The sequence below is a fragment of the Rhea pennata genome, chromosome 16 (genome assembly GCF_028389875.1).
Source record: "Rhea pennata isolate bPtePen1 chromosome 16, bPtePen1.pri, whole genome shotgun sequence".
In the NCBI taxonomy this organism is placed as follows: domain Eukaryota; kingdom Metazoa; phylum Chordata; class Aves; order Rheiformes; family Rheidae; genus Rhea; species Rhea pennata.
Window position 1 is genome coordinate 18,174,807 of NC_084678.1, and position 12,372 is coordinate 18,187,178.

The 12,372-nt window shown below is 69.8% G+C and overlaps 1 protein-coding gene across 1 annotated transcript; it reads right to left on the bottom strand.

Moving 5' to 3' along the window:
- Positions 1-8,371: 8,371 nt before the first annotated feature.
- LOC134147975 (WAP four-disulfide core domain protein 3-like) lies at positions 8,372-10,546 on the bottom strand. Its single transcript, XM_062589573.1, has 5 exons — positions 10,453-10,546; positions 9,852-9,992; positions 9,616-9,756; positions 9,214-9,357; positions 8,372-8,531 (listed from the first exon to the last, which is right to left on the bottom strand). The coding sequence occupies exons 1-5, from the start codon at positions 10,544-10,546 to the stop codon at positions 8,515-8,517; spliced, it is 537 nt and encodes a 178-aa protein (XP_062445557.1). The 3' UTR covers positions 8,372-8,514.
- Between the last annotated feature and the right edge of the window lie 1,826 nt (positions 10,547-12,372).

The window sequence follows — 12,372 nt, forward strand, 5'->3', positions numbered from 1 at the left end:
AGGGAGCCAGCGCGGCCCCCGCCAGCCCCCGCCGCAGCCCCTTCCCTCCCGCCTCCCAGTTCAGCATCGCTGGCCAGGAAAGAGTGGATGTGATAAAACTCATGCATTTTAACAGGTTCTTGCAAGCGCTCCCCGTGCCGCGGAATAAAAGCTGACAGGTGCAGCTGAGTTAATCAGAGTGGATAATGGAGGGAAAGAAAGAAATCTCACACCAAATTGCAGCAGAAATCATGAGACTGGGCTCAAAAGTATCCAATTAAACTGGGATGAAGCTTAAAGGGAAAGACCCCTTTCTGCAAGCCCGCGGCTGAACTGAGAGGGGAGCAGGGAAAGCAGCCCGAGGGCTTTTGCAGACCCCCAGCTCCCAGGCGGGAAGAGGGGGAGGCCGAGCCGAGCACCAAGTCAGCTGTTCGCTCGAAGCTATGGGTCAAAATCGGACCAAAACACTTGATTTGCTCGAGTAAGACGTTCTCCCTGGCCTGGAGCACCCTCTCCCGCGGCCGTTCCGCGGTCTACGTTGAGACGCGCGCGCGGCTCCGGCGGGGCAGACGCTCTCCTCCGGCGTCGCGGCGCTCCCGAAAGCCGGCGAGCAGCATCGCGCCGCGGAGCCGCCTGCCCCGCCGGGAGCCGCGAGGGCCGGGGCTGCCGCGTCCCTCGCTCCCCGCGGCCCCGGGACTCCCGCGCCGGAGCCGCTGCGGCAGCGCAGCGCTCTGCCTCTGCGGGGCCGCCCGAGCCCCACCCGGAACGAGCGCTAAACCCATCACTCCACCGACTTTGGGAAGGCTGGGCCATCAGACAAGTTAAAAAATGTGCATTTAACGTAGTCAAGGCCCATTACTGCGGCCGATGGAAATCTGCTGGCATTATTGCAGTTTTATCACTGATAAATCAGGCGGCCCAGGAAGGCGAATGCATATTCGAGTTTGTTAGTATTCAGGTCTCTCCGCACTGATAGCTTCATAACTCCAGACTTGCCTCTTAATTGCACCCGTAAGTGTTGAAATTACTGAAGGGTAAAATGCAAATGGGCTGTAACCTTTCTGGAGCTCACCCCACAACCGCTGCATGGGGCTCGCTGGGGAAAGGCAGGCGCCGCCTTTTTTTTTGTTTTGTTTTCCCTCTCTCTCCTCTTTTTTAATTGCTAATAGAGCTGCAAGGCGATTCGTTTCCAAGGCCCTCATTCTGGGGAAAAAAAAAAAAAAAAAAAAAAAAACAAAAAACCACCCCCTCTGTTACTGTGTATTAATGCTAAAAAAACGGAGGGAGAGGAGCGGCAGGGCCAGCGCAGGCAGCGCTGCCCGCTGCGGCCGCGGCACGTGCCGGCTGCGGAGTTCAGCTTCAGGAGATTCCCCGAGCCCGGAGCTTCGGCGGGGAGAGGGCGAAGCCGGGGGCCGCCGGGGCCGGGGCCGGGGCCGGGGCGGAGGAGCGCGGGGAGCGGGCGCGGAGGCGGGGGCCGCTTCCCCACCAAAACGCCACTGAGTGCGACGATCCGAATTAAAGATTTCTCCGGAAAGGCGGCCTGGGGGGAAATCACTGCCGAGGCCAGCAGAGATTTCCCAGCGGCAACTTTTAAATTAAAGGGGAAAAAAATTTCTTTAATTTGGCTGCATACTTGGGATGCAGCTCACTGGGCACGTTATTACCCAGCTCAGCAAACGCTCCCAGAATTCACTCACGCTCCACATTACCAATCTAGCCGCCAGGCAGCTCTGCTCACGCTGTGCCGGGGGCCGCGGCCGGCACTGGCACGGGAACGCTGCACCGGAGCCGCTGGGCGCCCACGGCGGGGGACGCGGCTCCCTGTGCCACGCGGCCCCCAGCGCTTCGTGCTGCAGATCAGAACCGACCGCAGGCGGCGGCCCTGGTGCCGTCGGCGCGGTGTCAGGCGCTGCCGGCTGGCTGGTGGAGCCGCTGGCCCAGCGGCGTGCTGCTGGCACCGTGGCACGGCAAAGCACGCAGCACCCCCGGCACTGCAATACCCACGGCACAGAAGCACCGTGGCACTGCAGTGCATGCAGCACCCCCGGCACTGCAATACCCACGGCACAGAAGCACCGTGGCACTGCAGTGCATGCAGCACCCCCGGCACTGCAATACCCACGGCACGGCGGCACCGCGGCACTGCGATACCCACAGCACGGCAGCACCGCGGCACTGCAATACCCACGGCACGGCGGCACCGTGGCACTGCAATACCCACGGCACAGAAGCACCGTGGCACTGCAGTGCACGCAGCACCCCCGGCACTGCAATACCCACGGCACGGCGGCACCGCGGCACTGCAATACCCACGGCACGGCGGCACCGTGGCACTGCAATACCCACGGCACGGCAGCACCGCGGCACTGCAATACCCACGGCACGGCGGCACCGTGGCACTGCAATACCCACGGCACAGAAGCACCGTGGCACTGCAGTGCACGCAGCACCCCCGGCACTGCAATACCCACGGCACGGCGGCACCGCGGCACTGCAATACCCACGGCACGGCGGCACCGCGGCACTGCGATACCCACGGCACGGAAGCACCGCGGCACCTGCAGCACGGCAGCACTGCGGCCCCCGCGCCGTGAAGGTTTCTTCTGCCCGCTCGAACCCCAGGGGCCGTGGATGTTCCCGGGTCGGGCGGCCGCGGGGAGGAGCGGCGCGTGGCCGTGGGGCGGCCCCGCAGCGGGGCACGGCCCTGCCCGCGTGCCGCCGCCGCGCCGTGGGCCACCCGCCGCCGCTGCCCCAGACACGCTCAGCCCCGGTGCAGCTCTGCCTCGTTCCTCTCCCCCCGCCCCTCAGCATGAAGCAATGAAATTATTTTTCTACTTGAGTAGTTTTCAATTTAGATTAAGAAAAATCTGTGCTCCGTTAGCAGCGTTGCAGTAAATCACGAGCAAGCGGCACTCCGCAGCTGACAGCCCGATCGCTTATCGGACGCGAACCCTTTTTCAAGCTGACAGGCTCCCGGTGTGACATTGAGCGAGGGCAAGAGGAGCGCGGGGCGACGCGGCGCCCGGGCAGGACGAGGCCCTGCAGCCGGGGCCCCGGGCCGCTCGCGCCGCGGGGCAGGAGCCCTGCGGGCGCCTCCTCGGCCTCGCGCCCTCGCCCTGCCGCGGGCCGCCGGCCCCGAGCCCCCGGCACGGCGGCACGAAGGCAGCGCTTGGCGGAAAACAAACCTCGCCTTGCTGCCCTCCGTTCTCCTGGCTCGTTCACCGCTTGCGCGGGGCGAGCGGAGCTGTCGCTGCCCGAACCTCGCTCATCCGTTTAACCTTGGGGGAAGAGGCGCGTTCGTGCCGGGCAGCGCGCGTCAGGCGGCGGCGCCTGATGGATGGGCGACACGGGCCCCGCTGACCTGTGCGTGTACGTTATCTGCACTGCCGCGGGCGGCCGTCCGTCACGCCGACAGCTCCGGCATCGCCCGCCTCGCCGGCGCGGCGCCGGCCCGAGGCGGGAGCAGGGCGACGGAGGCACCGCCCGGCCCGGCGGAGGCGGTGGGGGCTGCCCCATGGCACGCTGCTGCACGCTGCATGCTGCCCCACGGCACGCTGCCCCACGGCACGCTGCTGCATGCTGCATGCTGCCCCACAGCACGCTGCCCCACGGCACGCTGCTGTGTGCTGCCCCACGGCACACTGCTCACTGCTGCATGCTGCCCCACGGCATGCTGCCCCACGGCACACTGCTGCATGCTGCCCCACGGCACACTGCCCCACAGCATGCTGCTGTGTGCTGCCCCACGGCACACTGCTCACTGCTGCATGCTGCCCCACGGCACGCTGCCCCACGGCGCACTGCTGTGTGCTGCCCCACGGCACACTGCTCCGCAGTGCACTGCTGTGTGCTGCCCCACGGCGCACTGCTCACTGCTGCATGCTGCCCCACAGTGCACGGCTGCACGCTGCCCCATGGCGCACTGCCACACACTGCCCCATGGCTTCTGCCCCATGGCACGCTGCTCACTGCTGCGTGCTGCTCCACGGCACACTGCCTCACAGTGCACTGCTGCACACTGCCCCACGGCGCACTGCCCCATGGCACGCTGCTCACTGCTGCGTGCTGCTCCACGGCACACTGCCTCACAGTGCACTGCTGCACACTGCCCCACGGCGCACTGCCCCATGGCACGCTGCTCACTGCTGCGTGCTGCTCCACGGCACACTGCCTCACAGTGCACTGCTGCACACTGCCCCACGGCGCACTGCCCCATGTCACTCTGCTCACTGCTGCGCGCTGCCCCACGGCCCGCTGCCCCACGGCATCTGGGGCAGCCCGGGACGGCTCTCGCTGCAGCGCGCCGCCGGCCGCGGTCGCCTTCGGCGCGGCGAGGAGGGCGGCGGCCGAGCCCGGAGGCGGCGGCGCGGAGCCCGGGAAGAAGCGGCGCAGGCGGAGGCGGCGCTGGGCCCGGCCCCACGGCTCCCCAGCGGGCCGTGGGTCGCGCCGCTCCGCGGCAGGGAGGGCGAGGAGCCGGGGTCCGGCCAGGGAGGGTCCCGGTGGCAGTGACGGGGGGGCCGCGGAGCTGGCCGCGCCGGGTGCCGCTGCCGGGTGAGCGCTGCCGGGCGCTGAGACGAAAGCCTTTTGGCGCGCGGAAATGAAGGATGCCAACGCTGATTTTAAACACCGGCAACCGACCGCTGCAGCCGGCCGGGCGCTCGGGCGTCGGGCTCGGCCGCGGCGCCCGGGGCCGGCGACACGCCTGCAGCCACAAATGTTTATGGTAAAAACGGGCGCTGCAAATGGCAAGCGCTGTGCCTGTCTGAAGCATTTAATCTCTCTTCTGACCTTATAAAATATCTGTTTGTGTTGAGATTTTAAATTCAGTTCTTAAATCACCCACTGCAGGCTTCACACTGTATTAATTTCTACTCAAGCAAATGAGTTTGGTATTTGCTGTTTTCCAAGGCCGCTGGCTGCAGCGAGCAGGGGGGACCAAAGCCCCTTCCAGCCCCTCTCTGCTCAAGCCTGCGGCACGCGTGCTCATCCCTGCATGCGTGCTCACCGCGCGTGCACACGCTCGCACCCCCGTGCACGCTCACCCCTGCGTGCGCACGGTCACCCCCGCGTGCCCCTGCATGCACACGCTCCCCGCGTGCCCCCACGCGCACGCTCGCGAGGGCGAGGACGGCGCCCTGCGTCGCTGCCGCGCAGCCGCCCGCGGGGAGAGCGGCTCGGGACACGGCCGGGACGCAGGGAGCCGGGACGAGGGCGGAGGCGGCAGGGTCCCGGGGCCGCCGCCCGGCTCGGCTCCACCGAGGCCCCGGCCCCGGCCCGCCGCTCCTCCGGCGCCTGCCGCGCCCGAGCCCCGTGCCTGTGCCGCGGGGCGATCCCGGCTCGCCCCAGCCCGCGGCCCCGGCACCGCTCCGCGTCCCGGCTCGCAGAGCGGAGAGCCCGGCCGAGGGGCGCGGAGCTGCCCGGGCCAGCGCGGGAGCGGCGGCGCCGGGGAAGGGAGGCAGAGCTGCGGCTCCAGCAAACGAGCGCGCGGCCGCTGCCTCGGAGGTGATTGCTGCCGAGGCGAAGCTGGCCAGCTCTGCTCGTTACTGTGCAGGTGGCTGGAAATGCAAATCTTTGGGTGCACCTGGGGAAGATGTATTAATAATATTCTCCTGATGAAGGTCACAGGGCACTTTTTGCTCATTCAGTGACATTTGGGCTCTTTTTCCTCCTTTGAATTTAATAGTTGGTTTATTTTTATATCTACAATTTAGGAGTCCTTAGGAGATATTTTATCAGGATCTTCTAAACTACACTCTTGCAACCACTGGACAAGACCCTGTCGGCAGCGACCGGCCTCCCACCCTCACCGCTTCAGCACAAATCCCTCCCGGGAGCCTCGCGGAGCCGGGGTTTACCTGCGTTGCAGTTTCCACCCGGAGACTCCGGGCTCCGCTGTGTGTTGGAGGCGGCTGCGGGGCCCCTGCTCCTCGCTGCTTGCCCGGGCTGCGATTGCCCTTCCCTCCCCTTCCCTGCCGCGTCCCGCAGGACCACGCTCCGGAGGGGCCGGTCCCGCTGCAGGGCCCAAAGGGAAACCCCTGTGTCATCCCCGACTCCCCAGACCCCCCCCGCCCTGCCCCACGCCGCTCGCGCAGCACCTCGGCTCCCCGCCGCTGCCGCCCTCCCTGCGCCGCGCTGCCGCCGGGCAAGCGGGAAGAAGTGGGCAGAGCGCAGGGGCTGGCACTGCTGCCGACGTGTGGGTGGTGCGGCACGGCACAGCATGGTGCAGCACGGCACGGCATGGTGCAGCACGGCATGGCATGGTGCAGCACGGCACGGCATGGCACGGTGCAGCACAGCACAGTGCAGCACGGCAAGGCATGGTGCGGCACGGCACGGCATGGCATGGTGCAGCACAGCACAGTGCAGCACGGCACGGCATGGTGCAGCACGGCATGGCATGGTGCAGCACGGCATGGCATGGCACGGTGCAGCACAGCACAGTGCAGCACGGCACGGCATGGTGCGGCATGGCACGGCATGGCACAGTGCAGCACAGCACAGTGCAGCACGGCACGGCATGGTGCGGCACGGCACGGCATGGCACGGTGCAGCACATCACAGTGCAGCACGGCACGGCATGGTGCGGCACGGCACGGCATGGCACGGTGCAGCACATCACAGTGCAGCACGGCACGGCATGGTGCGGCATGGCATGGCATGGCACAGTGCAGCACAGCACAGTGCAGCATGGCACGGCATGGTGCGGCATGGCACGGCATGGCACAGTGCAGCACAGCACAGTGCAGCATGGCACGGCATGGTGTGGCATGGCATGGCATGGCACAGTGCAGCACAGCACAGTGCAGCACGGCACGGCATGGTGCGGCATGGCATGGCATGGCACAGTGCAGCACAGCACAGTGCAGCATGGCATGGCATGGCACGGTGCAGCACAGCACAGTGCAGCATGGCACAGCATGGTGTGGCACGGCACGGCATGGCACGGTGTAGCACAGCACAGTGCAGCATGGCACAGCATGGTGTGGCATGGCACGGTGCAGCACAGCACAGTGCAGCATGGCACGGCATGGTGCAGCACGGCACAGCATGGTGTGGCACGGCATGGCATGGCACAGTGTGGCATGGCACGGTGCAGCATGGCACAGCATGATTCGGCACGGCATGGCATGGCATGGTACGGCACAGCACGGCGTGGTGCTGAATGGCACGGTGCAGCGTGGCACAGTGCAGCACAGCATGGCATGGTGCGGCACGGTGCAGCACAGTGCGGCGTGGCCCAGCACGGCACGGCACGGCCCCAGTTTGAGTCCGTCAGATCCCACCGCGGATCAGAGCCGGCTCTGGGGCTCCTGGGGCGGCTGGGAGAGCTGCGCTCTGCTCAGCAGCACGTGCAGGATGCCAAAAGGCTGCTGATTTATTGCTGAGGAAATGCTTAATTTAGGCAATGTATTTAAGGGAACTAATTAGAATTGTATTAATATTTATGGGCCTTATGGCGAGGCCGATAGTTGCTGTTTGAGGGTATTAACTGTTATCTCGCCCCGCGCAGGACCGTGGTGTTTGGAGGCATCCGCGGCTGGGGCGAACGCGGGCAGGGTCTGGTCAAAGCCCCGCGACCACGGGCAGCCGGACGCTGCGCGCTCCAGCCGCGCCTGCGGGCTGAGCGAACGTCCTCCGGGGCTGACTGCTGGCGCGCGCGGGGGGCAGCGGCGAAGGGGCCGCGCCGGGCCGGGCACGGCGGGGGCGAGGGCCGAGCGGGGCCGCGGGGGCCCGGCTGCGTCGGCCGCGGCCGGCGAGCGCGGCCCTGTGCCGCAGCCGGGTGGCTGCTCCCGGCCGGCACGTGCCCGCTCGCGCGGGAGCAGACTCCCATCAATTTTCCTTCCCCTCATTTTTCTGTAAACCGCGAAGAAAAATCACCGTTGCCTGCCCGCGCGGGGCCGCCGCCGTGATGTATGGCTGCAATAACCCCCACTCGGGGCGGCCGCCTCCCCCGTGCCGCAGCCGGCGCGTCCCGCGGGGCCGGGCTGCTGCCGGCGCATCCCCGCGCCGCCGCCGCCGCTGCCGCTGCCGCCGGCGGTGCCGGGCCGTTCCTGACGGCAGCAGTCGGGGCCGCAGCCCCCGCCGGGGGCTTCCGGCAGCTCCCGGGATCCGCGGTGCCGGGAGCCGGCGAGGAGCCGGGGGAGGGGGTCGGTGCAGGATAAATCGCCGCGTCCGGCGGTTTTCCTCGCTCCTGTTCCCAGTTCCTCGCCGCCTCGGCACAGCGCCTGCCGGCGGCCGGCGCCGCGCGGGGCGGGCGCACTGTGCCGCCGGGCGGACGCTCCGCCGGACGGGGAGCGGCGCGGAAAGGTGCGGAGGGAGCCGCGGGAAGGGGCGAGCGAGGCGCCAGCGTGCTGAAGCCAGGCGTCCTGGCACCTTTATTGCAGGGAGCAGAGGACGGCTGCAGCCACCGCCGCAGCCACCACCACCGCAGCCACCACCGCTGCAGCCACCACCGCTGCAGCCGCCGCTGCCGCAGCCACCACCGCCACCGCCGCCGCCGTGCCGCGGCTCCGCGGCCGCCGCCGCCTCCTCGGGTCACTCCTGCGCTCTCACTGCGGGAGAAACGGGGGCCGTGAGCAGGGCAGAGCCGGCGCGGCCAAGCAGCCGTGCCGGGGACTCGGCCGGGGCTGCGGAGCCCGGCGGGCGCTCGGCAGGGACCCCGCGCCACCGCAGCCTGGGCACATAGGCTGCCGCGCTCGGCGTTTTCCCGATCAGCCTGCAAATTTGTTACTTCTAACAGCGCTGCCTGGCCCTTTCCAGAGGCCGCCGCAGCTCCGGCACGGAGCCGTGCCGGCAGGACCGAGCACGCCCGAGGGCACGGAGGTGCCGGCAGTGCCCGCTACCGCGGCGGGCCGCAGGCGGCAGAGCGCCGGCACGGGGCAGCGCCGCGGGCCAGGGGCCGGGGCGGCTCGCACGGCGCTCTGCCGCTCCTACCTTGGCGCCCGCAGGCCGGCGGGCGCTCCCGCTCGGCAGCAAAGCGCTTCTCGTCGCCCGCGCAGCCCGCGCAGGCGAACCGCCCGCACCTGCGGGCAGCCGAGCTGTAGAAGCAGCCGGGGACACGGGCCAGCAGCGGCCGGCGCCCGGGGCGGGCGGCGCGGAGCCCCGGCGCTGAGCCCCGGCGCTGCCTGCCCGCCCTCGGCCCCCGGCGTTGCACAGAGCCGCTCCGCGTCCCCCGCGCTCGCCCCCGGCCATGGAGCCGCGCAGCCCCGTGGGCGCGGCGCGGGGCCCGCGTACCTCTGACCGGGAGCAGGCAGCCGCGGCTGCAGCCCGTGAAGCAGCACTTCTCGCGGCGGGGACAGTCGGTGTCGTCGTCGCAGGTGCTGGTGCAGGGGGCGAAGGTGTACAGCACCCTCCTCCACGGGCAGACGCCCGGCTTGGCTGCAGACGGGCGAGGAGAGGGGCAGGCGTTGGCCTCCCTGTGCAGCGCTGTGCACCCCGCTGCCTGCCCAGCACCATGCACCCCACCACCCACGCCATGCTGTGCACCCTGCCACACCATGCATCCCACCACCCCACCCAGCACCGTGCACCCCACCGCCCCGCCGCTCCCCAGCCGGACCCAGTGTCCGGAGGCCCTCGGCACCACGGCGCTGTGCAGGGGGAGCCCCATCAGCCGTCCTCCCCCAGCGCCGCTACCTGGCACAGGCTGCTCGCACCGCACGTGGCAGCCCATGCTGCAGCACTTCCTGGCGCCGGGGCAGTCGCTGTCGCTGCCGCACTCCACCAGGCAGATGGTCATCCAGTTGGGGTCCAGGCGCGGGCAGAAGCCCGCCTTGGCTGGGGCGGCAGACAGGGTCAGGGCCGTGGCGCACGCTCCCAGCGGCGCTGGGGCCGCGGGCGCCTGCAGCCACGGGGCCGCGGGCCAGCCTCACCTCCTTGGGGCAGCATGCACTCCCGCCCGCAGCCGTTGCTGCAGCAGCGCTGGCTGCCCGCGCAGTCCTCGTCCGAGGAGCAGAAGGCGGCACAGGTGGTCTCGTGGGTCCGCTTGGGCAGGGGGCACTCGCCGCGCTTCCCTGCGGAGGGGCAGGCGTCGCGGCGCCGCAGGACCCGCGCCGCCGTCCCGCCGGCGCTGCCCGCCGCCTGCCTCCTTCCCATCCCGCCCCGGTGCCAGCACGGCAGCCAGGTGCCTGCAGCGGTGCAGAGCGCCCTGCGAAAGCCCGGCGTCCCGGGCACGCTCCAGCGCCGGCGGGGTTGCACAATGCCTCCAAACCGCCTGCAGTTAACCGACACGCAGCGTTTCCCCGCCGGTTGCTGCTCCCAGCGGGCGCAGAGCAGCCACGGCGCAGGCTGGGGGCCCGGGCGGGTGCCTGCTGCTCGCCCAGCCCCGGGCAGGGTGCGGAGGCGAAGCCCGCGCAGCCCAGCGCCCGGCCCCGGGCGAGCACCCGCTCAGCCCCCCGGCCCCGCAGCGCGGCCCCACAGCGGCACCCGGCTCGGCACCGCGCCCGGGCCGGACGCAGCGGCCCGGCGGCTCACCTGGGAGGAGATTCCCGGCCGCGGGCCGGCACACGCTCCCGAGGGCCAGGAGCCCCAGCAGCATCAGGAGACCCGGCTTCATGGCGCTGCCCATCGGAGCGCCAGCGCCTGCCCCGGCCGCTTATATAGAGCGCGGAGCCGGTGCGGGCAGCGGCGCTTTCACAATACCCCGCTCAGGTTTCTGCCCCTCCCCGGGGAGCGGGTGCCACGGGCGGCTCCGGCCCCGCTCCGCCGGGAGCAGCCTGCCACCGGGCCGGTGTGCCAGGACGGCCACGCTCGCGGCGGCTCCCTGCTTGCGGCAGCAGGATCCCCCCGGCCCCTGGCGCCGGCGCTCGGACCGCAGCCCCGGAGCAGAGCCCGCCCTGGCACGCCGTCATGTTGGCACACCGGCCACCAGGCAGCGGGCAGGCCAGAGCCCGGCAAAGGCCCGGCTCCCGCGCCAGCACGACGGCTTTGACGGAGCAACAGCCTCATCTGCTGGCTGCTGCCAAGCTCCGGGCTCGAGATCCACCGGGATACCCCGGAGCCACCAGGAGCAGGCCAGGGCTCGCGCCCCAGGCGGAGGTCTGCCCGATCTCCTCCTCGCCGGAGACAGCGGCAGTCTGTCCGAGCGATGCTCCTGGGATCCAAGCCGCCTGCCAGGAGAGCTCGCGCCAGCCAGGCCATGGCGACGTGCCGCAGACGAGGCCACGGATGGCCCGGCCCTGGCAGCGCCGGGACCGAGGAGCTGCAGGGCTGCGAGGCCACAGCTGAAGACCCCGTGGAGCAAGGAGCCGGCAGACACAGGCGACCAAGGACCGGAGCCTGCTCGAAAAACCTTGGCGATTCCCAGCTCCCTGCAAAGGAATAAAACCGATTTGCTCGCTTGCAAATCACGGAAACAGCTGTGGTTCTGTCAATGCGCTCCAAGCCCCGCGTTATCAAACGGGCCCAGAGACGTTTCCAAACATCCCGGCGCGATACCCCCAGAGCAAGCGCCCGAGCCGTCCTCGCCCTGGGGGCGCAGGCGAAGGGCTCGCGTGCCGCGCGGCAGCAGGACGCCCCAGCGTGCCGGCGGCGCGGCCGCGCGGAGCGGGGCGCTGGGCGGCTCGCGCGGACCTTGCTCTCCTTGCTCAAGGCTCCCTTTGTTTCGGGCGTGCGTTTCTCTAGCAATCAGCTTACCACCTGCGCGGAGCTCGGGTGACGCAAACAGGAACTTCCCAGCAGGGAAACACGACCAGCAAGCTGTAAAATTCCAGATGGGACAGAAAAGATCACATCGGCCTCGGCACAATGCGCAAAGCTCCCCGCGGGGTTGCCGGCGGGACAAGGTCCCGCGCAAGGAGCGGCCGCCGGCGCCCCGTCCCGCCCGCCTGGCCCCGGCCAGGGCCGCTCTCCCCATGCCCAGCTCCGCAGCTCTCCCCACGGCAGTGACAGCACCGGGTCTTGGGGGGACGAGCCGCGACCCTGGTGCTGCCGCGGGCTGGCACCCGGCGCCCTGCCGCGTCCCCCGAACAGCCCCGCAGCCCGCCGCTGCTGCTGGCAGGAGAACCGTGCCGCTGGCAGCCCCCGCACCCGCCGAGCAGCCCGGGCAGCCTGTCCGTCCGCGTTCGCCCAGCCGTTCCCCCGCCACCCCCGTGTCGCAGCACCGAGTCCCTCCGCTTCGCCCCCAGGACGTGCCGTGCGGCCGTTCCCACCGTTCCGCCCCAGCGCTCGCGTGCCGGCACGCAGCGAGCAGCTGCTCCCCGGTCACGCACGCCCCGCCGGACCCCCGACCTGCTCCACCGCAGCCGCGGCGCTCCTGGCCCCGGGAGCCACTCGCACGCAAACTGCCCTGCCTGGGACAGCGCCCTGTGGGAGCCTCCCGCCCCGGGGCAGCGCCGTGCGGGAGCCTCCCGCCCCGGGGCAGCACCGTGCGCGCTCAACCCTGCCAGCCTCGCA

What these genes read in the sequence shown, in the direction of transcription:
- LOC134147975 (XM_062589573.1), bottom strand. Translation starts at nt 10,546, where the DNA reads ATGGGCAGCGCCATGAAGCCGGGTCTCCTGATGCTGCTGGGGCTCCTG. An exon ending in GGCCGGGAATCTCCTCCCAG is followed by an intron (nt 9,993 to 10,452) that starts GTGAGCCGCCGG and finishes GCCCCTCCGCAG; the next exon opens with GGAAGCGCGGCGAGTGCCCC. An exon ending in GTGCGAGCAGCCTGTGCCAG is followed by an intron (nt 9,358 to 9,615) that starts GTAGCGGCGCTG and finishes GCCCGTCTGCAG; the next exon opens with CCAAGCCGGGCGTCTGCCCG.